Source organism: Kogia breviceps, chromosome 1 (assembly GCF_026419965.1).
Source record: "Kogia breviceps isolate mKogBre1 chromosome 1, mKogBre1 haplotype 1, whole genome shotgun sequence".
In the NCBI taxonomy this organism is placed as follows: domain Eukaryota; kingdom Metazoa; phylum Chordata; class Mammalia; order Artiodactyla; family Physeteridae; genus Kogia; species Kogia breviceps.
The window spans coordinates 169,682,827-169,707,643 of record NC_081310.1 but is presented as its reverse complement, the minus strand read 5'-3'; the positions used below and the strand labels follow the sequence as shown (position 1 = coordinate 169,707,643).

Below are 24,817 nucleotides of genomic sequence, written 5' to 3'. Positions count from 1 at the left end.
CAGAAATCCTTTGCTCGCTCCTCCAGTACACTGTAGGGAGGTTCTCAGTAAACTTTCGGGCATGCATGGAACTCCTGGGGAGACAGTGGTTTGGGGGCCGGTAGGAACGTCCCCGCTGAAGGCAGACTTTCTTGGAGCCCTCAAGTCCGGACTGCACCGAGCAAGTTAGGATGTTGAGCGTGAAGGCAGAGGCAGTTCCGCGGGCAGCAGGAACCCATCAGAGGGGAAAAACATCTGATCTGAGGTCTCTGCCCGAGTTTCTGGGCCGAAGTTGGGGCTGGAAGAGGAAACTGCTCTCGGAGCTCCTGGGGGACCTTCGTTATTGCTGACCCTTTTACTTGCAGGGAGCAGGGATTGGATCATGTAACGGCATCAAGGGTATGGGCAAAACGAAGAAGTCACGGAGAATTTGCCCTCGGAGCGAGGCAAGCGTTACGTAGGATCTGGGGTGGGCAACAGTCTGTGCAGTGTGGATCAGAGAAGAGGAAACGCCGCAATGTGAGGGACTGGTCAGGTGAGAAAGGACCAAAAGTCTCTGTTCTAGCAAGGCCCAGAGTTGCTAATCTGGATTCTCCGATTGCAGACCTGGTCTTTCAGAGCTCTTTCCTCCTCCCCCAGCTTTGTCATTTCAGCATTCTGCCTTTCCTGTGAGGAGGAAGATCAGCCAAGTCCCAGGTGAGTAGAAGTTTCTTCTCTCCTAAAATTTAATTTGTCAGAGGGAGAAGGTGTACTATCTCATCTCTCCCTTGAGAGGGAGAAGGAGATCCACATTTGTTGAGTGCCAGTGTGTGTACTTTGTCATCACTCAGTTGTTTGGCTAGCTGAGTATGGTTGGAAGGAGTATTCTAATTTTAAAGATGTGTCAGTAGCCTCAGGAAAACTGAAAACTTGCCCAAGAATACTCATAAGGCAAGTAGCATACTAAATAATATTGACCTACTCAGGTTCAGAATCCAGATCTGTAGGACCCCCAGACTCTTGACAGCATGCTGGTGTTTCCCAAACATCTCATTCACTTACCACCTATTTCTACCATACCTATGTACCACATGTATTGTTAGTCTCATATTTTTAACTTTTTACTTATATTTATTTAAAAAAATCAAACTTATGCTTAGAAACACTACATATGAAATTATGCATTTGAAGAACACTCTAAGCTTTATATTTATTCTAAGATGTTGATCCATGTATTATGTAAAATCATCTCCTGTCAAAAAGATACAAACTGAATTTTGGGACAAAGTGCACTGCATCATGCCCTTGCCTGGATTTTTTCTGCATAGGAAAGTCCAAGCAACACACTGAGTCTAAATTGTCCATCCTCAGTGTATTGTTTTTTCCTTTTAGGTAAATAATTCCACAAAGAATGCTCTCCTTTTGTGTCTTCTTTTTTTTTTTTAATATAAATTTATTTATTTATTTATTTTTGGCTGTGTTGGGTTTTGTTGCTGCACGTAGGCTTTCTCTAATTGCAGTGAGCGGGGCTACTCTTTGTTGTGCTGCGTGGGCTTCTCATTGTGGTGGCTTCTCTTGTTGTGGAGCACAGGCTCTAGGTGCGCGGGCTTCAGTAGATGCAGCCTGTGAGCTCAGTAGTTGTGGCTCGCGGGCTCTAGAGCACAGGCTCAGTAGTTGTGGCGCACGGCTTAGTTGCTCTGTGGCATGTGGGATCTTCCTGGACCAGGGCTCAAACCCATGTCCCTTGCATTGGCAGGGGAATTCACCACAGCACCACCAGGGAAGTCCCTTGTGTCTTCTTTACAAACATTTCACTTACCTGTTAAGAGCTACCCTGTTTTGAGTGTTTTATGTAAAACAAGTAGGAAGTCTGTACATTTCAGGAGCTTACGCTCTCTTTGGGGAGTTAATAGATACATATGAAATAATTGAAACCAGTACTGTCCAATAGAACTCTGTGTGACAGGGAAGTGTTCTATATCTGTGCCTTATAATGTGGTACCCACCAACCACATATAGCTACTGAGCACTTGAAATGTGCCTAATTTTATTTAATTTTAATTAAATTTAAATAGCTGCATGTGACTGGTGGCTACATATTGGATAGCCCAGGACTGGATATTTGAAGTAAACTATTTTCAGGGTCAGTTGCTTTGGATTTCGTGCCCTCCGCTGCAGAGGGGTGGGGATAGGGGGCAACCCAAGTATACATGTTAATTGCCATTTAACTTTTGTTTCTTGGTGGAGTGTAAAGATTCTCTCCCAGTTTTAGGGACTTCATAGTCCAAATAACATTACTCATTTTGAAACTATCATCATCTAAGGCACATTCATAGTTTAAGACACTTGTGCAAACGTGCAGCTTCTGTGTTTTATTACTGTTGAAATTTCCTATAAAGCAATAACTTTATAGGATATACCCAGACGTCTTAGCATTGTATTACTTTGGTTCATTGCAAATAACTTGTTTTCCAGCTATCTGTGTTTTCCTTCATTAGGGACATTTAGACTATTTAAAAATTAGTTAAGTACAATGATAACTAATATTAATACCATTTTCAAGGTATCAGTTGTTAAGGTTTTAACATGAGAGTTGGTACATATGGCTCTTTCATTGCTCCTTAGAGTAGCAAGGAGGAAGCTTCGCTCATAGTTTTTACCTCAATCAGCTTAAATTCTGTGTCAAGTTATTCTCCTGTCACCCAAAGTCAAAATACTAGTGGGCTGCTCATACCTTGTTTTGTTTTTTGGGTTTTTTTTTTTGTATGCAGGGTTAGATGTGTGAAGTAAGAAGGAGGGCTTAAAAAGAGCATCTTCACAAGATAATTTGCCTAGTTTCTTTTTTTTAATATTTTAATGTTATTGGAGCGTAGGGTGTGGTTTTTTACATTTATTTATTTATTTATTGGTTGCGCTGGGTCTTAGTTGCAGCAGGTGGGCTCCTTAGTTGTGGGTCGCCAGCTCCTTAGTTGTGGCATACAAACTCTTAGTTGCAGCATGCATATGGGATCTAGTTTCCTAACCAGGGATTGAACCCGGGCCCCCTGCATTGGGAGCACGGAGTCTTACCCACTGCACCATCAGGGAAGTCGCTTTATTGGAATATAGCTGATTTACAATGTTGTGTTAGTTTCAGGTGTACAGTAAAGTGATTCATATACATAGATTCATTTTTTTTTAGATTCTTTTTTCATATAGGTTATCACAGAATATTGGGTAGAGTTCCCTGTGCTATACAGCAGGTCCTTGTTGGTTATCTAAATATCTTATATGTAGTAGTGTACATGTGCTCACCCCAAGCTCCTGATTTATCCCTCCCCCCTACTAGTTTCTTTTCTTCTGACCAGGGATTGAACCTGGCCCACGGTAGTGAAAGGCCGGAGTCCTAACTGCTAGGATACCAGGGAACTCCCCTAGTTTCTTAAGATTAAAAATACTTGAGAGACAAAACAATCAAACATAATGTATGGTCTTTGTTTCCTGGTTTAACGAAAAGCTATCCAAATGTTTTTTAGGGCAGCTGAGGAAATTTGAATATGGATTGGAGTATTAGGGAATTATTAATTTTGGTAGATATGATAATGTTGTAGTTAATGTAGGAGGCTTCTTTGGAAATGTATGTGAAGCATTTGTATTTGAAGCACGATGATTTCTGTAATTTATTTTAAAATAGTTAGGCTAAAAAAAAAAAAAAGCACCTGAAAGAAGCAAACACAGCAACATGTCAACAGTTATTTATCTAGATTGTGTTCATTGTTCTATTCTGTCTCCTGTGCTTGTGAAATTGTTTGCTGTAAAAAGGGAGAGTATTTGTCCCTCAGTAGAGTAGTGAGATGTTGGATGTGAAGCATTTGGCTCAGTGTCTAGCACGCAATAACTGTGCAATAAATATTCACTATTATTTATAGCAAAATACAGTAATACTTAAAGAGTTTTCACTTACATATTTTCCACCATAAGCTAATTTCTTGTGGAGGGAGAAAATAAACATAGTGGGAAACACCAATTTCTATAGTGTTAGGAGGAATTTATACAGTCAGTAAAGGTAAAGTAAAACCCACCAAGAGCTTTTTCTTCTTGTCATTTTCTTTTTTTTAAACATCTTTATTGGAGTATAATTGTTTTACAATAGTGTGTTAGTTTTTCCTTTACAACAAACTGTCATTTTCTTAATATATCTCAAACACAAAAAACAGCTGATTTCCACATGTTGCTGTGAATATCCTCTCTCGTAACTTCATGCTGTTACTTCATGAGTAGATCTATTTGTATTTATCTGTAGTTAGTCTGAATTTTGCTGCACTACGTTTCTGAGAACTACATTTAAAAGCAGTCATTGTAGAGCTGATTTTCTCAAGGAACAGTTTGTTATTGAGTTTTATTTTCCTAGTCAAGGACTTTGTATCAAAAGAATTGTAGAAGTGGTCCATGGTAAACTGGCAAACATTGCTCCAACATTTACAATGATTTACATTCACTTAAAAAATGAAATAATGTCCCAAGTCAGTAGAATTTTGAAGGAAAAAAGGCAAAGCTCAAATTTCCTTTTAAATGAAGAAACTGAGGACAAAGTAGGTGATTTGCTTAAAGTCACACATGGTATGTTAGTTCCAGATTCAGTAATAAAACTTAAATTTTATTTTGCACTTAAAAATTTTTGCCAAGTATTCATATATGGATGATACAATGAGTCTTATTGTTGTAAATTGTACCTGTAGTACAACTCTATAGCGTTACTAATTGGTCATAAATAAATAAGCATCTTTAAAGACTGTATATAAATAATTAGTTGTGATTCTTTTTTACCTCATTGGAATTTGAAAGTGCTTTTGAGAAATTTTTCATTTGGGTAATGCATTTCTTTAACATGATATGCACGACCTTTGCCCAATCCAGAGTTGTGCCATGGCAGAGACTAGGGAAGAGGAGACGGTGTCAGCAGAGGCCTCAGGGTTCTCAGACTTGAGTGACTCAGAGTTTCTGGACCTGGAGGATACACAAGAGTCAAATACTTCACCTAACAAGGCTGGTCCTTCTTCTGAACTCCCTGGGAAGGATGGCAAGCTCATAAGCTTACCAAAATGGAAAAGAGGATTGGATGTCTTGTCACCTATGGAACAATTCCATCTTAAATATTTGTATGTCACTGACCTGTCTACTCAGAACTGGTGTGAACAGCAAATGGTATATGGGAAGGAGCTTCCTGGTTTCTTGACACCTGAGAAGTCAGCTGTTTTGGACACTGGTGCCAGCATCCACCTAGCTAGAGAACTAGAAGTTCATGATCTTGTGACTGTCCCCATCACCTCTAAAGAAGATGCTTGGGCAATTAAGTTTCTGAACATATTATCAATGATTCCTACCCTGCAGTCAGAAGGGCGCATCAGAGAGTTTCCAGTGTTTGGAGAAGTGGAGGGTGTGCTCCTTGTTGGAGTGATTGATGAGCTGCACTATACAGCCAGGGGGGAACTGGAACTGGCTGAACTCAAGACACGCAGGCACCCTGTGCTCCCTCCGGACGCTCAGAAAAAAAAAGACTGTTTTCAGGTTAGCCTGTACAAATATATCTTTGATGCCATGGTACAAGGGAAAGTGACCACTGCCAGCCTAATCCACCACACAAAACTGCGTCCAGAAAAGCCATTGGGACCTTCAGTGCTGAGGCATGCCCGGCAGGGAGGCTTCTCTGTGAAGTCCTTCGGTGACCTCATGGAGCTTGTCTTCTTGTCTCTAACACTGTCTGACCTCCCAGTTATTGATATCCTGAAGATTGAGTATATCCACCAAGAGACTGCCACTGTGCTGGGTACAGAGATAGTGGCCTTTGAAGAGACAGAGGTGAGAAACAAAGTGCAGCACTATATGGCCTACTGGATGGGCCACCGAGAGCCTCAAGGGGTTGATGTGGAGGAGGCTTGGAAATGCCGGACATGCAACTATGCAGATATCTGTGAGTGGAGGAAGAGCGGTGGGTTGCCCAACTCCATGCCAGAGCCGCAAGCCAGAAAAGCCAAATGAACGCAAGACAGACTTTCAGGAACTTTGATCTTTCCTGCTCGTAATGTACTCAGCAGAGTGAAAGAGGACCAGTCTCTGAGCTTGACTTCCATGGAGAGTGTTCTTATTTTGGTTCTTTTCATATTTCCTCAGCCTCTTACCACACAAATCCAGGACCAAGGCTCAGGGGTGAGTGGGAGAGATCTGGGATTATACTGTCCCTGGAGCTTCGCCATAGGTTGCCAAGAAGACAGATGCTTATCATGGCTGGGGCAAGGTGTCCTCCATCAATCATTGCTTTCCTAAGAAGATTCTTCAGTTTCTTTTAAGTCTCTTCCCTATTTTTTTCTCAATCAGGGTTTCTACATTTTATATAATGAAATAAAATGAAACACCGTCCAGGTTGGTTGAACTGGTTTTTTTCATAATCTCAACCCTTCAAAGAGGACCACCAGAATAGTTGTGTGTGCATGTTATTCCAAGCCTTTAAGTACATACATAAACATATTTCTGAAGTAGTGGAATGAGCAGAGCATGAATTTAAAAGAAGCCTAATAAATATGCTCAAAGAAATAAGGAAAAATGAAGCAGGAACTGGAAGCCATAAAAAATGAAAATAGTAAATATGATATTAATAGTTACAAAAGAATGAATACGTGAGTGGAAGCTTGTATTACCTTCAACCCCACAGGTACCCATCATCTCCCACTCTAAGACCAGAGCATAAGTGATGCCCTGGAATTAGACAGACCTGGACTCTATTCTTTACTAGCTTGGGACCTTGGGAAAGTTTCTAAGCCTTTTCTTTTTTTTTTTTTTTTTTTTTTTTTTTTTTTTTTTTTTTTTGCGGTACGCAGGCCTCTCACTGTCGTGGTCTCTCCCGTTGCGGAGCACAGGCTCCGGACGCGCAGGCCTAGCGGCCATGGCTCACGGGCTTAGTTACTCCGCGGCATGTGGGATCCTCCCGGACCAGGGCACGAACCCGTGTCTCCTGCATCGGCAGGCGGACTCTCAACCACTGCGCCACCAGGGAAGCCCTCTAAGCCTTTTCTGAGCCTCAGTTTTCCAATATGGAAAATGGAGTGATGGTAATTATACTTACCTCATAGAGTTATTATGAGGATTAAATGAGATGATGCATGCAAAGAGCTTAGGACAGTACTTGACACAGCAGAATCATTCGATGATTCAGTATATGGATGGCGCTGCTGCTACTGCTGCTGCTGCTGATAATAATGAAGATAATATTGATGATAGTATAAGTTGTTTCTAGTCCTTTGCTGTTTTTCCATTGAGCAACATTCTCAAATATTTTTGTCTCAGATCCTTTGCATGCTTAAAAATTATTGACGCTTTGTGACCACCTAGAGGGGTGGGATAGGGAGGGTGGGAGGGAGGGTGACACAAGAGGGAAGAGTTATGGGAACATATGTATATGTATAACTGATTCACTTTGTTGTAAAGGAGAAACTAACACACTCTTGTAAAACAGTTATACTCAAATAAAGATGTTAAAAAAAAATTATTGATGATACTAAAGACATATTGTTTATGTTGGCTTTATCAATGATATTTACTGTAGGTCAAGACTGAGAATCTAAATATACGTTTATTCATTTAAAAATAACAATAAACCTATATGTTAGCATAAATAAAATATTTTCATTAAAAAATAACTTTTAAAAATTAAAAAAATAGAAAAACATAATACATTAAGTAACATGTGACATTCACACATTGTACAATCCAGCAATACCATTCCCGAGTATACGCTAAGAGAAACTCTTATACATGTACAACAGGGAATATTAACAAGAGCTTTGTAACACTTTCACAATAGCAAAACCTAAACCTAGAAGCTGCCTAGGTGCATATCATTGGAAGAGTAGGATGATGTGGTATGGCAGCCAAAACACATGAGCTACAATGACATGCAACCATGTGGATGAAAATTAGCACACAATATTAAGTGAAAAAATAAGTCCCAAAAGGTTACATATGGCATGATATTCTGTTTATAAAGTGAAAAACAACAAAGTAAAAACATTTTAAGATATTTAAAGATAATGAAGAGGAATCTCAGTGCATCTTAGAGGAATCTCAGTGGAGCCCTTAACTGCAGGCCTCTCCAGCAAGACCAGAGGAAAGAATGATATGGACATCACCTGGAAGGAGTAGGCTTATTTACGGACACACTCCTGGAGAATTTGCAAAAGTAGATGGAAGGAGAGGAGTTGGCAAGGGTGGGGTTTCTATATTAACTAGAAGGCCAAGAGCCAGCAGAACACAGTGAATGTTGTTAGCATAGCTGCATGTTATACATGAACTGGTGAAACCTGGACATTTATAGGAGTTACAGTAGGCTACCTCTGGAGGCCTTCTGAGCTACAAATACTCTTTTCTTATGGAAAGTGGGAATCTTGTAATAACTCTTCCCATTTACTGAGGGAGTATTCTGTCCCAGGCACTGTGCTAAGCACTTTTTACGATTAAATCTGTGTATCCATTATTATCTCTGATGAGGGAACCGAAGTTTAGAAGGGTTATAAAACTTGCCCAAGGTCACACAGTTTGAAAATGGTTGACTCCAGCCTAGACTGTCTGACTGCAGTGCTTATGCTCTTAACTATTACACTGTAAATTTTTCTTGCTGTGTTAAGCTGCCTACACTGTACGTCATTATAGGCCCTAAGAAGTTTGGACTCAAATTTGGGGCATGGTAAACTGAACCTTATGAGATAAATAATATTAAGCTAATAGTCTTCAAAAAAAGAACTTGCTCAGGCCTCTGTAGCATCATCTTAGTTATATTAGAATCTTTAAGAAGAGGAAAAAGAGAAAATCAGTCGGTTTTAGACAGTGACTAATTTAATAGAATTTAGTCAAAATTCTGTAATTCAGTAATTCCCTGAGCTCTCAAGTCACTATTTTATTTTTTAATTTAGCCATGACACAGCCCATTTATTTATTTATTATTTTAAAAAATTTTATTTATTTTTGGCTGCATTGGGTCTTTGTTGCTAAGCGCTGGCTTTTCCCTAGTTGTGGCGGGGGGGGGCTACTCTTCGTTGCGGAGCGTGGGCTTCTCGTTGCCGTGGCTTCTCTCATTGCGGAGCACGGGCTCTAGGCGTGCGGGCTTCAGTAGTTGCAGCATGCGGGCTTAGTAGTTGCAGTGTGCAGGCTCTAGGGTGCACGGGCTTCAGTAGTTGTGGCATGCTGGCTCTAGAGTGCAGGCTCAGTAGTCGTGGCACACGGGCTTAGTTGCTCCTTGGTATGTGGGATCTTCCCAGACCAGGGATCGAACCCGTGTCTCCTGCATTGGCAGGCGGATTCTTAACCATTGCACCACCAGGGAAGTCCACTAATCCTTATTTTAAATTAACACCTTTCGGTCATCATTTTATGGTTTCTCACAGAGTAGTAGAGGCATCTGTAGTTGGGATCACCCCAGGATCACTGATGCTGTTCTCTACAAGAGATACTTCCCTGGTTTGCAGCTGCCTCATATCTAATAATGTCATCTCTCCCATGTATGTATCATACAGTATGATGTGATATGAAGTTTATAAGGTTCTTCAAGATATTTTTATGGATGTATCAACATATATTTATATGAACTCTGCCTAAGGTGTCTGACTCCAAATTATGAACCTCTTGGATGTTTGTTCAGTGAGTGGGTAAATGAAAAGAGATGTCACAACGAAGCTATTTCTTGATTTTTAAAAAAGCAAAAAAACTTGCTTCTTGGGTCAGAGAATGGGTTAAGTACCTAAATTAGGATTAGGTCGAACTGTTCATAATAGAAATTGCCAAAACAATAGTGGTTAAACAAAATAGAAATGGATTTCTTTCATGACAAAGAACCCTAGATATAGTTAGTCTAGGTCATGATGTCTGGAGCCCAAGTTCCTTCTCTCTTGTTTCTCTAAAATCAATAAGTGTCTTCCTACTTCATAGTCCAAAATAGCTGCCCAAACTCTAGTCCCCTATACACATTCAGCATAAAGCTGAAATAGGAAAAGGATATTATTTTAAGAACACTTCATAAATTTGCAGCACTGACATCCCACTGGCCGAAATTTGGTCACCACAAGGGAGGTTGGGATATGTAATTTTTATTCTGGGAAAGCATATGTGCAGACAGAAATTGGAGAGTCTATGAACTGCAAAAACCAGAGAATGGATATTGAGTGACAGCTTGCCATCTCTGCCACACTGAGATTTTTCAGTAACAGAGCTTGCACTTTTTGCCTTGCTAAGAACCCGACACTCTTGGAGGAAAAGAGGAAGATATGAACATGACACCTCCATCATCCATCTTCAGAAATTTTCCTCTACCCCAGCTGAAATTACTCCCTATCCATTAAACATGAGCTCCCCCTTCCTCCCTCCCTTCAGCTCCTGGCAGTCACTATACTACTTTCTGTCTCTATGGGTCTGACCACTCTAGGTACCTCATATAAGTGGAATCATACAGTATTTGTCCTTTTGTGACTGGCTTATTTCACTTAGCTTAACATCTTCTAGTTGCACCAATGTTATAGCCTGTGTCAGAATTTCCTTCCTTTTTAAGACTGAATGATATTCTATTGTGTCAATATCTTCTAAAAGTAGGGGGGAGCAAAGTAGTATTCCAGAGGAGGAGCTGACTTGGTAAAAGTTAATGTGTTGCAGAATGATTTATCTCAGGTGGATATGAAATTGGAACTATTGTAGTGGTGTCACGATCCACCAGGTTGCATCAGATCTTCAAATGTGGAAGCAAAAATTGCAGAGTGGTCCTGTTGGCATTGGAGAAAGAAGAGGCTCCAAGCCCTGGAGGTCTGGATGAAGTGAAAAATGAGCTGTATTGAACTCCAGGTCAGTATCCTAGGAATATTGATTAGGCCCCATAAGCAGAATCTGTGCCTGCGGACCACAAGTAAGCTAAGAATCGTTATCCTAGCCTCGGTTTCTCCAGTTCCACTGAACTTCACTTCTGCTGTCCTTCAGTAATGTCTCCAATAACCACACCATTCTTTGGATATCTTTATTGAGAGCATCTTCCAGTCTGTGGCTTACCTTTTTATTCTGTCATGGTGTCTTGATGAGCAAAATTTTACTGAAGACCAGTTTCAGTGTTTCATTAGTGCTTTTTGTATCTCATTTAAGATATATTTTCCTACTTCACACCTTGTTTCCTTTACTTATCAATTTATTTTGGAGTTGTTTCATATTAGTATTCATAGTTTATCTCCTTCCTTTCAGCAGCCACAAAGGATTCCATTGTAAAGATGTAATACTACTGTTTATCTAATCAGTCCTCTATTTACATCCACTTAGGCTATTTCCTATCTTTTCCTACTACAAACACTATAATAATATATAAAGTAGAAAGTAAACATTGCTCTCACATATACACCTATTAATCCTGAATCCCAAAATAACCATCAATAGGAAGTTGATAAGGTTCTTCAAGATATTTTTATGGATGTATCAACATATATTTAAATATAAAAACAAATATGTGCGGGCTTCCCTGGTGGCGCAGTGGTTGGGAGTCCGCCTGCCGATGCAGGGGACACGGGTTCGTGCCCCGGTCCGGGAGGATTCCACATGCCACGGAGCGGCTGGGCCCGTGAGCCATGGCCGCTGAGTCTGCGCGTCCGCTGTGCTCAGCAACAGGAGACACCACAACAGTGAGAGGCCCGCATACCGCAAAAAAAAAAAAAAAAAAACCAACCAAATATGTGTGTATTGGGATGTATGTGATTAGACACAAAAAGTCCTCTGTAACATGCTTGTTTCAGTCAAGTTTTATCATGGATAGTGTCATATCTGGATAATTCATGGATAGTGTCATATCTGGATAATACAGTATTTCACTGCATAGGTGTAATATAATTCATCACTTAATTATCCCTTCCCAGTGGGCACACACAGGGATAGATATAGACACATAAAGGCACAGTCTATATATAAACATTGATATTGTAAATATTTTTCTGATTTTCCTCCTTATTGCAAGGCCTAGAAATTTGGGGATATAAGGCTGCACAATTAAAATACATCTGGACAACATTGTAAATCAACTATACTTCAATTTAAAATAAATAAGATCCACATTGCCCTGCAGAAATATTATACCGTTTAAACTCCAGGATTCCCCAAAGCAAGGCTCTTTTGTATGTATCATTATATTATCATCATATGACATAATATAATAACTCAAATTATTTGTGAGAAAGAAAATAATTTTCCACACCCTAACACTAGTATTATAATTCTTTTCTTTTTTTTTTTTTTTTTTTTTTTTTTTTTTTTTTTTTTGTGGTACGCGGGCCTCTCACTGTTGTGGCCTCTCCAGTTGCAGAGCACAGGCTCCGGACGCGCAGGCACAGCGGCCATGGCTCACGGGCCCAGCCGCTCCGCGGCATGTGGGATCCTCCCGGACCAGGGCACGAATCCGTGTCCCTGCATCAGCAGGCGGACTCGCAACCACTGCACCACCAGGGAAGCCCGATAATTCTTTTTAAATGATGCCAAGCTGAGATAATTGATATCTTAGTCTTAATATTTTATTTATTTATTTATTTACTTATTTATTTATTTTTGGCTGCATTGGGTCTTCGTTGCTGCGCGCGGGCTTTCTCTAGTTGTGGTGAGCAGGGGCTACTCTTGGTTGCAGTACATGGGCTTCTCACTGCGGTGGCTTCTCTTGTTGCGGAGCATGGGCTCTAGGCTTGCAGGCTTCAGTAGTTGTGGTGCACAGGCTTAGTTGCTCTGCGGCATGTGGGATCGTACCAGGGCTCGAACCCGTGTCCCCTGCATTGGCAGGCGGATTGTTAACCACTGCGCTACCAGGGAAGTCCAGCCTTAATATTTTAATTTGCACTACTCAGATAATCTAGGAAGATGAGTATCTGTCCTTTATGTGTTGATAATTTGTACTTCTTTTATGAATTGCTCATATTCACTGCCTATTTTCTTTCTTTCTTTCTTTCTTTTGGCCACCCTGTGTGGCATGCGGGATCTTAGTTCCCTGACCAGGTATGGAACCCGTGCCTCCTGCAGTGGAAGCGCAGAGTCCTAACCACTGGACCGCAAGGGAAGTCTACTGCCCTTTTCTTTTTTCTTTTTACTGCCCTTTTTTTTTTTTTTCTTTTTCTTTCTTTTTTTTTTTTTTTTGTGGTACGCGGGCCTCTCACTGTTGTGGCCTCTCCCGTTGCGGAGCACAGGCTCCGGACGCGCAGGCTCAGCGGCCATGGCTCACGGGCCCAGCCGCTCCGCGGCATGTGGGATATTCCCGGACCGGGGCACGAACCCGTATCCTCTGCATCGGCAGGCGGATTCTCAACCACTGCACCACCAGGGAAGCCCTACTGCCCATTTTTAATGGAGATTTTAGTCTTTTTAAATGATTCTTAAAATCCAGTTTATTGCATGTCTTTAAATTTCCTTTATGGTGGATTTTTCTGATTAAATAATACATGTTCATTATTTAAAAATAAAAAAATACATTAAAATGTAAGGAAGAAAGTACTCTCTTAAATTTTTTCAACTATTATTTCTTTGGTTATTGCTTCTTTGTCTTATTTTCTCTTTATGGAATAATTTTATGTGTATTTCTATTATATATACTTTCTATATCTCCTAATTTTTTCTTATTGTTTTATTCTCTTTGTCATTTTCTCTTAATACTGAGAAAATTGTTTGTTCTGGTTTCAACTTAGAAAATATTTTTTGAGTATTATCTCTCTATTCTCTTGTCTCCTTCTGAACTGCTTTGATATGTACACTAAATTTCCTTGACCTGCCTTCTATATCTGTTATCTTTCTCTCATATTTCACTCTTTTTATTTTTTATCTTTACATTCTAAGAATTCTTTGAACTGGTTATCTGGGTAACTAATTAAGATTCCTGAATTTTTCCAGCATTGAAGTTTTTTGTTCAGTGATTTTATTTTTCATGTCCCCAAATTTCACTGTTCTCTGATTTTCTCCTTTTCCACCAGGGAATAAATGTTTTAAGCATAGCAAGTGTGGTAGATGCTTCACCTGAGTATTGAGCCCATAAGAAAGTCCACACAAACCATTTATTTATTTAAAATGTACTTATTTTATTTTTGGCTGTGTTGGGTCTTTGTTGCTGCCCACGGGCTTTCCTCTAGTTGCAGCAAGCAGGGGCTACTTTTGCGGTGCATGGGCTTCTCATTGCAGTGGCTTCTCTTGTTGCGGAGCACGGGCTCTAGGCGTGCAGGCTTCAGTAGTTGTGGCACACGGGCTCAGTAGTTGTGGCTCGCAGGATCTAGAGCACAGGCTCAGTAGTTGTGGTGCAACGGGCTTCGTTGCTCCGTGGCATGTGGGATCTTTCTGGACTAGGGCTCAAACCCGTGTCCCCTGCACTGGCAGGTGGATTCTTAATCACTGCACCACCAGGGATGTCCCACACAAACCATTTAAATGTGATGAATGTGGTGAGGACAAACAGAGCATAGGTCTTTACTATAATGAGAGAATTCACACAAGGGAGAAACTGTTTAAATGTCATACATACAGTAAAGGCTTCAGTTGTAACACAATTCATATTCGTTACATGGAGAGTCTATAAAAATGAAGGTAAGAGTTTCATTCAAAGGAAAATTACTTGCTTTGTTAACCAGTGTAGTAAGGGCTTTTACAATGGTATAGATTAAAAAGAGAATCAATAGAGCCAGAGAAACACCTTTTTTTGGGTGCATTTATATATTGCTGTATGATTCCAAGGTAGCGTTAACTAACATCTTTATTGTATCACATAATTATCATTTCCTTTTTGTGTTGAGAACAGTTAAGACCTAGTCTCTTATCAACTTTTAAGTTTATAATACAGTATTGTTGACTATAATCATTATGTTGTGCATCAGATCTCCAGAACTTATTTATCTACTAGTTGTATATTTGTACTGTTTAACTATAGCCACCCAATCCCCACCCCTAGCCCCAGCCCCAGTCCCAGCCCCAGGTAACCACCATTCTACACTGTTTTTATACACTGAAATACAGAGAAACTCTTAAATGTGAAATTTGGGGAGAATATTTTAATGAATGTTTCTAACTCCATAAAAGAGACAATATCTAGGAAAGTAATCTCATTAGTACCTTGAGTAGAGTGAAATATGTAAAACTGGTATTCATGGAAAAACGGGTCAAGGATGTTTAACATGAAAGTCACTCAGTAGCTATGGGTATATTTCTTTTTTAGACTTATGTTCAAAAAAAAACTAATAGAAGTGCTTTTTATCTTTTAATCTCATGGTTCATTAGCTGCATTATGAACATAATAATGTAAATTCTCTCCTAACATACTCTCTGGACTCCTACTTAGAAATGTAATTGTTTCATCTGTCACTGTCTCAGTTTTCTAAAACTTGAAAATGTTACATTGAGTGATCAAGATCAGTGTTTTCTGGACCACTTCTTAATCTCTCTTTTGTTTAATTTTAGACATATTAGCCTTTGAAACTGGAAGTCATAATTCTCAGAAGTCTAGAGTAGTCATTAATGACATGGATCCTCTGTTTTAATAGACCTTGATGATAATTGACTTAAGATTTTTAAAAAATACCCAAATTGAACTTCTAGAGATGAAAAATGCAATGTCTGAGATGAAAAAACACTGGATGGGATTAATGACAGATTTGACATTGTAAAAGAAAAGATTAGTGGACTTGCAGACATAGCAATAGAAAGCATCCAAAATGAAACAGAGAGAAAAAAAGTACTGAAAAGGAAAAACAGAACATCAATTAGCTATGGGAAAACTTTAAGTGATAGTCTAATATATATGTAATTGTAGTCCACAAAGGAAGGGAAGGGAGGAAGGACAGAAAAAGTATTTGAAGAAATAATGATGAAACCTTTTCCAGATTTAATGAAAACTCTAAACCCACAGATCCAAGAGGCTCAATGACCTCTGTGCCCAAGAAACATGGAGAAAATTAAACGAAGGCACATAATAATCAAATTGCTTAAAGCCAGTGATAATGAGAAAATCTTAAAAGCAGCCAGAGTGGAAAAAAAATAAAGATGATAGCAGATTGCTTGTTGGAAGTGATAGAAGCCACAAAAAAGAGTGGAGTAATATCTTTAAAGTCCTGAAAATAAAAACTGCAACCTAGAATTCTTTGCGCTGTGAAAATATTTTTCAAAAATGAAAGTGAAATAAAGACATACTCACATACAGAAGTTGAAAGAATTCATCACAAGCAGGCCTATGTAGAAGTAATGTTATAGGAAGTCCTTCAAGCAGAAGGAAAATGATACCAGGTGGAAATCTGGATGTAAAGGATCTGGATATACACAAAGGAAAGAAGCCCACAGGAAATGGTAACTACATGAGAAAATATAAAACACTTTAAAAATTATTTAAATCTCTTTAAAAGGTAACTTGCCTTTTTTTTTTTTTTTTTTTTAAAGGAAAGGGAAACTTGGGGGCAAGAGGAGCTGGAGTAGAAGGGCTAGTTTGTGGAACAGAACAACTTTCTCTTTGCTCATCACATTTTATTTTATTTTTTTATTTTTTAATTTTTTTTGTGGTAAGCGGGCCTCTCACTGTTGTGGCCTCTCCCGTTGCGGAGCACAGGCTCCGGACGCGCAGGCCCAGCGGCCATGGCTCACGGGCCCAGCCACTCCACGGCATGTGGGATCTTCCCGGACCGGGGCACGAACCCGTGTCCCCTGCATTGGCAGGCGGAGTCTCAACCACTGCGCCACCAGGGAAGCCCCGGTAACTTGCCTTTTTAAAGTAATGATAATAGAGTGTTTTCTGGGATTTATAATCTACTTAGAAGTATGACAATAGCACAAAAACCAGGAAGAGAGAAATGAAAGTTTACTGTTGTAAAGTTCTTTTTTTAAAAGCCATTTTAAAAATTGAGATATAATTGACATATAACATTATATGTTATAGAGTTCTTATATTCTGGTAAGTGAAGTGGTATAATATACCTTGAAAAGTAGTCTGTGATAAGTTAAAAATGTATACTATAAACCTTAAAGCAACCACTAAAGAGACAAAATAAAGATATATAGCTAATAAGCCAACACAGTAGATTAAAATGAAATCATTAAAAATTTTAATACAAAAAAATTTAATACAATACAATCATTAAAAATTTTAATTTTAATGCAATAAATTTTTAATCATTAAAAATTTAATACAATACAATTTTAATACAATAAAAAATTTAATACAATGGAAGGTGGGGGGAAAGGAATAAAGAACAGATGGAGAAATAAAAAAACAATTAGTTTAAAAAAACACACTTAGTAAGATGGAAGGTTTAAACCAGTCATATCAATCATATTAAGTGTAAATGTTCTGAGGACCTCAATTAAAAGGCAGTGATTGTCAGATTGTATAAAAAAGAAAAACCCAAATATAAGCTTCCTAAAAGAAACTTACTTTAAATATAAAGACAGTAAAAGGTTAAAACTCAAAGAATGGAAAATGATACCATGTTAACACTACTCAAAAGAAACTTTGTTAGTAGAAGGTGCTGGAGGTGCACTGGAGGAGGAAGATGTGATGGTTAATTTTCTGTGTCCACTTGAGTAGGCTAAGGGATGCCCAGATAGCTGGAAAAAAAACATTATTTATGGATATGTCTGTGAGAGTGCTTCCAGAAGAGATTAGCATATGATTCAGGGTGCTGACTAGTAAGGAAGATCTGCCCTCACCAATGGTAGCTATTATCTGTTGAGGGTCAGAACAGAACAAAAAAAGATAAAGAAAGGACAATTTCTTGCTCTCTTCTTGTACCGGGGCATCCATCCTCTGCCCTCAGACACTGGAGCACCTGGTACTCCAGGACTTACACTAGTGTGCCCACTCTACTCTAGTTCTCAGGCCTGTGGCCTCAGACTAGGTGTTACACCATTGATTGGCTCCCTTGGTTCATGGGCATTCAAACTGAGACTGAATTATTCACACTGACTTTACTGGTTCTCCAGCTTGCAGACAGCCGACTGGGGAACTTCTTAGCCTCCATAACCACTTGAACCAATTCCTATAGTTCATCTTTCTCTCTCTCTCTCTCATATATATGCATCGGTTTAAACCACATGGGTCCACTTATACCTGGATTTTTTTCAATATGTACTACACAGTCTTAGTTGGTTGAATTCAAGGATGCAGAACCCTGGATAAAGAGGGCTGGTGTAAAGTTACATGCAAATTTTTTACTTCTCGAAGGGTTGTCGCCCCTAACCCCCTAATTGTTCAAGGGTCAGCTGTGTGTGTTTGTGGTGTGTATCCCCCATTGGTTGTTTCTCTGGAGAATCGTAATACAGAATAGGTTTTCTTTCCTAGTTCCAATGTGTTTATCTGGTTGGGCTCAGAGTTTTGTTTGTTTTTGGTAGTTCCCTGGCAGGCAGCAGCAAGTGGTACCTCCCTAGTTTCCCCACCTCCAACCCCTTCCAGAAGTTTCCCAAAGCACCTGGTCTTACCTCCTCATGGACAACTTCTTGCACACACCCCATCTAAAGCATTTTTAAGAGGCAAGCAGCACCTCCCTGTGAATGGCTTCATCCCACAGGTTCAGCAGCATTCCCAAGGGCAGCTAATGAGTTCCACATGTGCCCCAACTCACTTCCCAGCCTTTAACTAGTGACAGCTTTCCAGTGAGTCAACAACCACCACCCTCTTCTCAGGCAGCTTCTGGGAGGCTTTCCTGTTAGTCCAGTCCATGTTTCAGCTGGTTTTCCAGCATGTCAACCATAACCCCGCAGGCAGTTTCCTAGCAAATGTCGTCAGCATTCTAGCCAGTGATTCTTTACTCAACAATCTTGGGTTGTCATTGCACACCAGCTGTGGCCTGTAACAACCCAGGAAACTTGGTCGTTTGATGGGTTTCAAACATATCCTCACCTGAATCCCAGCCTTGGGGAAGAGTCTCCCCCTCACAGTTTCTTTCTTTTGGGGGTACCCTCCCCAGATCCAGGGTATTCTTTAGAGTGCTTTTTATTCCCCACTTCCCAGTTACACCAATTCCCTATTAATAATTCTTTATATTTAATGTTCCTTGTTCAAAATACTTTGTGGTTTCTGTCTCTGGATTGAATCCTAATAATACACCAGGGATAAAGAGGGGCACTTAACAATAAAAGGGTCAATTCATTAGGAGATCATAGCAGTCCTAAGTGTTTAGGTATCTAAAACAGAATATCAAAATACATGAGGCAAAAACTGATAGAAATACAAGGAGAAATAGACTAGACAAGCCCACAATTAAAGTGTGATATTCCAATACTCCTCTCTATAAATGATGAGGACAAAACTAGTAGAAATATAGAAGGGTTAACACTATCAACCATTTGACCTAATTACCACTTACACAACACTCCTCCCAACAAAAGCAGAATACACATTTTTTTCAAATGGACATAGAATGTTTATCAAGATAAACTTCTGGACCATAAAACAAGTCTGAATAAATTTATGTGGATGAAAGTCATACAAAGTATGCTCTCTGATGACAATGGAATTAAGTTAGAGCTTGATGACAGGTATCTGAATATCTGAACAATAAAAACATATGTGCAGACTAAATAACACACTTAAGTAACCTATGAGTCAATAAAGAAATCACAGGGAATTCCTTGGTGGTCCAGTGGTTAGGACTCCATGCTTTCACTGCCAAGGGCCTGGGTTCAATCCCTGAATGGGCAACTAACATCTCAAGCTGCACAATGTGGCAAAAAAAAAAAAAAAAAAAAAAATCACAAAAAGAGAAATTAGTAGATTTTTTGGGGGGGCTGCGCCACGTGCAGCATATGGGAACTTAGTTCCCTAATCCAGGTTCAAACCCATGCCCCCTGCAGTGGAAGTGTGGCATCTTAACCACTGGACTGCCAGGGAAGTCCCAGAAATTATTTAGATTAGACTGAAAATGAAAACAATGTACAAAAATGTGTGGGATGCAGTATATTACAGGGAAATTGATACCACTAATGCCACTAACTGGAAAAGAAGAAAGATCTCAAATTACTGACCTCAGTGTCCACCTTAAACCAACAAAAGGAGAGAAAATGAAATTCAAAGAAAGCATAAAAATGAAATAAACATTGGAGCTGAAATCAATGAAATAGAAAACAGATAATAGAGAAAAATAAAAAGCTTGTTCTGAGATCAATAAAATTGATAAGTTCTAACCAGAGCAATCAGGAAAAAAAAAAAGAGGGAAGACACATGACCAGTATCAGGAATGAGGTGATAGTACTACAAATAGTATAGATATTAAAAGTATAATAAGATGAGACTTCCCTGGTGGTCCAGTGGTTAAGAATCCGTCTTGCAATGCAAGAGACACTGGTTCAATCCCTGGTTGGGGAACTAAGATCCCACATGCCACGGGGCAACTAAGCCTGTGTGCTGTAACTACTGAGCCCATGCACCACAATGAGATGAGCCTGCGTGCTGCAACTACAGAGCTCATGCGCTCTGGAGCCCACGCACCACAGCTAGAGAGCCCGTGCACTGCAACTAATGAGCCCATGTGCCACAACTAGAGAGCCCGCGCACTGCAACTAATGAGCCTGTGCGCCACAACTAGAGAGAAGCCCGCACACCACAACAAAGAGCCCGTGCACCAGAACGAAAGATCCCACGTGATGCAACTAAGACCCGACGCAGCCAAAAAATAAATATTTTTAAAATAATAAAAGAATAATAAGAGAATATAATGAACAACTTTATGCCAATACATTTGACAGCTTAGATGATACAGAAAAATTCCTTGAAAGATACAAACTACCAAAGCTCTCAAGAAGAAAATTTGTAACCTGAATAGCCCTATATCTAATAAAGAGATTGACTTTGTAGTTTAAAACCTTCCCACAAAGAAAACTCCAGGTCCAGATGACTTTACTGCTGAATTCTACCCAATATTTAAAGAAGAAATAATACTAAAGTCTACACAAACTTCCAGAAAATGGAAGAGGAGGGAAACTTCCCTACTCATTCAATGATGTCAGCATTACTCTGATACCCAGACCACATATTACTGGTAGACCAGTATACCCTATGAACATAAATGCAAAGATTTTAAACAAAATTTTAGCAAACAGAATCCAACAATACAGAAAAAGGACATGACCAAATGAGGTTTATGCCAGGAATGCAAGATTGGTTTAACATTAAAAGTATCAATGTAATTCACCATATTAATATATTAAAAATGAAAAAACATGATAATCTCAATAGATACAAAATTTTTTTTGAGAAAATACAGCATCTGTTCTTTAGAAAAACTCTTGAAAAACTAAAACTAAAAGGGAACTTCCTCAATCTTATGAAGGGCATCTACAAGAAACCTACAGTTAACATTATACTTAATGGTGAAAGACAATGTTTTTCCCCTTAGTTCAGAAAAAAGGCAGTTATGTCATCTGTCACCATTTCTAGTCATCATTGTAGTGGTGGATAACTTATTTCCAGTGCAATAAGTTAAGGAAAATTGATAAAAGGCATCCAGATTGAGGAGAAGGAAATAAAACTTTTTATTTGCAGATAACATGATTATCTATTTAAGAAATCCCATGGAAACTTTGAAAAAGCTAACAGATCAACATTCACAAATAAATTGTATTTCTACATAGTCACAACAAACAATTGGTAATGGAAATTCAAAAATACAATTTATAATATCAAAATTATGAAATATTTAGGGATAAATCTGACCAAAAAATATGCAAGAGTTGTACACTGAAAACTAGAAAACACTGATGAGAGAAATTAAAGTAGACTTAAATAAATGATGAGATATACCATGCTCATGGATTGGAAAACTCAATATTGTTAAGATGTCAGTTTTCCCCAAATTGATCTATAGATTCAAGACCCTAGCCAGACAGGTTGCACTTATGGACATGAAACTATAGACAGTTTCACATTTATTCGGTATTCATAAATCTTTATTTAGCACCTATTATCTGTCAGGCTCTGGAGATATAGTCATAGACAAAACTAAAATTCTACTCACATCAATTCCAATGTGTGGTTTTATTTCCCCATCACCAAGCAATTCTCAGACATCAGCTGAGTGTCGTATAGTTCAACTCAATTCTGCCACTATCTACCTGGCAATAATGTCAGGTCTCACACGTTAAGGGTTCAGTCCTCTAAGCCTGCCTGTCTGGCTCCACTTCAGATGCCAATTGCAAGTCCTTGTTGTCTACCCGTGCTTCTGACCTACTGGCTATAGATTGGAGGTTCCAACAACCCCCTCCTTGGGTTTGATTAGTTTACTAGAGTGGCTCACAGAACTCAGAGAAACATTTTACTTACTAGACTACCAGTTTATTACTAGAGGATATAACTCAAGAACAGTCATATGGAAGAGATGCATAAGGCAAGGTATGGAAAAAGGGCGCAGATCTTCCATGCCATCTCTGGGCACATCACTCTCCTCACACCTCCACGTGTTCACCAACCCAGAAGCTCTCTGAACCCCATTTTTGGGGTTTTTATTACATAGCCATGATTGATTAAATCATTCATTACATAGCCATGATTGATTAAATCATTGGCCATTGGCTATTGATTCAACCTCCAGCCTCTCTTGCCTCCCCAGAGGTTAGGAGGCATGGGACTGAAAGTTCCAACCCTCTGATCACATGGTTTGGTTTTCCTGGAAATCAGCCCCCATCCTTAGGTGCAGTCCAAAAGTCATCTCATTAACATAACAAAAGACACCATGCTAATTCTCATCACTTAGGGAATTCCAAGAGTTTTAGGAGCTCTGAGCCAGAATAGGGGATGAAGGCCAAATACATATTTCTTATTATAAATCACAATATCACAAAAATGAATAAAATATATGCCCTCATAGAACATATATACTATGAGAGAAAGACAGGAAAAAGGAATAAGAGAAATCAAGGATGGCTCCTAAATATTTGATTTGAACATGTGAAGTTGGAGGTGGCTTTTAAGCCTCTCGAAGGGGAGATTTCAGGTAGGCATAAGGAATTAGGGGTCAGAAATTCAGGGGAGAGATGAGGGCTGGAGATATAGATTTCTCAGTCAACGTCAAACAAATGGTATTTAAACCCATGAGACTGAGTAAGACCATTTGAGAAAAACTTCAGAAAGAAAAGGCCCAAGGCCCTTGAATATTCCAACATTTGGAGGCAGGACAGAGGGAGAGTATTCAGTAAAGAAAATAAAGAAGTAGTGTTAGTGAGGTGGGAGAAATGATCTTTTGTGAGATGTTCTAGAAGCCAAAATAAGGAAGTATTTCAATTTTCTTAAATGCCATTGAGGTCAAATATGATGAGGACTAAGAAAGTCCATTTAAGTTTTCAACTGGCATTTCATTGGTAACTTGACAAGAGCAGTTTTAGAAGTGTAGTTATGGTCAAGAAGCCAATTAGAATGGACTGAGGAGACAGGTGGAAGTGAGAAAATGTAGGCAGCAACAAGAAGCAACTCTTTAGAGAAAATTATTCTATGAAAGAAAGCTAGGAAATAGAGCAATTGCTCAAGTGAGCTACATGTCAAGGAAGGACTTTTTTTTTTTTTTTTTTTTTTTTTTTTTGCGGTATGCGGGCCTCTCACTGTTGTGGCCTCTCCCATTGCGGAGCACAGGCTCCGGACGCGCAGGCCTGGCGGCCATGGCTCACGGGCTTAGCCGCTCCGCGGCACGTGGGATCCTCCCGGACCAGGGCACGAACCCGCGTCTCCTGCATCGGCAGGCGGACTCTCAACCACTGCGCCACCAGGGAAGCCCAAGGAAGGACTTTTTAAAGATGAGATATAAAAATATGTCTTTATGACATTGAAAATGCCAATAAAGTTAAGGGCTACTAATATCAAGTGGGGTCTTAATGTTGCCAGGCAATAGTACTACATTTCTGTAATCCATTCACTCTCCCCATTCCTAAATAACATTAGGATCTCAGATGCCATTGATAATAAGATACATCATTATTTTACATATTACTAAGAAAGAAAAAAAAATGCTGCCAATTAAACTATGGCATGCCATCATTTGTAAGACAGCAATTTCACAGATGTTGAAATATGAAAAAGTATTAGAATCAATGTAATACAGTATTTTCTTTCCTCAAAACTTTAATACCTTCTCCCTATCTTCACTTTGAGTTTCCTATTTCACTGAGAAAATAGAAGCACTCAGGTGAGGACATCCTCACTCTCCCACCACCAAATCTGTCCACCTGTCTGCATCTGTACCTATCGACTCTGCCTCCCTCCACACCTTTTTTTTTTTTTTTTTTTGCGGTACGCGGGCCTCTCACTGCTGTGGCCCCTCCAGTCGCAGAGAACAGGCTCTGGACGCACCGGCCCAGCGGCCATGGCTCACGCGCCCAGCCGCCCCGCGGCATGTGGGATCTTCCCGGACCGAGGCACGAACACGTGTCCCCTGCATCGGCAGGCGGAGTCTCAACCACTGCGCCACCAGGGAAGCCCCCCCCCCCTTTTTGAACATCTTTATTGGAGTATAATTGCTTTACAATGCTGTGTTAGTTTCTGCTGTATAACAAAGTGAATCAGCTATATGTATACATATATCCCTATATCTCCACCCTCTTGCATCTCCCTCCCGCCCTCCCTATCCCACCCCTCTAGGTCACAAAGCACCGAGCTGATCTCCCTGTGCTATGCAGCTGCTTCCCAGTAGCTATCTATTTTACATTTGGTAGTGTATGTATGTCCATGTATATCCTTTTTGTTTAAAATGATGTCTATCATTTTAAACAAAAAGGATATATACATCTCCCTTTTATAAATACCCTGTCTCTCCAAGCGGCCCCAGAGATACTAACCCAGGAATCTCCCCACAGAGGCAGAAGCATGCGACGCATTCCGGAAACGAGCTCC

At 39.7% G+C, this 24,817-nt stretch overlaps 2 protein-coding genes and 1 long non-coding RNA gene across 4 annotated transcripts in view; 2 read left to right on the top strand and 1 right to left on the bottom strand.

Annotated features, from left to right (window-relative positions):
* The window catches only part of ZNF684 (zinc finger protein 684), a 57,833-nt gene that overhangs the window by 313 nt on the left and 32,703 nt on the right, over positions 1-24,817 (top strand). Inside the window, exons 2-4 of the mRNA XM_067010593.1 lie at positions 345-514; positions 619-675; positions 10,691-10,815. The gene's annotated coding sequence lies outside the window, so the exon portion shown is untranslated. The remainder of the gene's footprint in view (positions 1-344; positions 515-618; positions 676-10,690; positions 10,816-24,817) is intronic.
* Positions 483-6,354, top strand: EXO5 (exonuclease 5). Of its 2 annotated transcripts, XM_059044292.2 has the most exons (3): positions 483-514; positions 619-675; positions 4,855-6,354. In XM_059044292.2, exon 3 carries the CDS (start codon positions 4,864-4,866, stop codon positions 5,974-5,976), a length of 1,113 nt encoding a protein of 370 aa, XP_058900275.1. In that variant the 5' UTR covers positions 483-514; positions 619-675; positions 4,855-4,863; the 3' UTR covers positions 5,977-6,354. The 2 variants fall into 2 exon arrangements, with proteins under 2 accessions (XP_058900275.1, XP_058900281.1); XM_059044298.2 differs by lacking the exon at positions 483-514 and having other exon boundaries at positions 588-675.
* On the bottom strand, positions 14,412-24,815 carry LOC136792354 (uncharacterized). The gene is made up of 3 exons (XR_010836012.1): positions 24,763-24,815; positions 16,154-16,265; positions 14,412-14,439 (listed from the first exon to the last, which is right to left on the bottom strand). It is a non-coding gene; the product is annotated as an uncharacterized lncRNA (long non-coding RNA).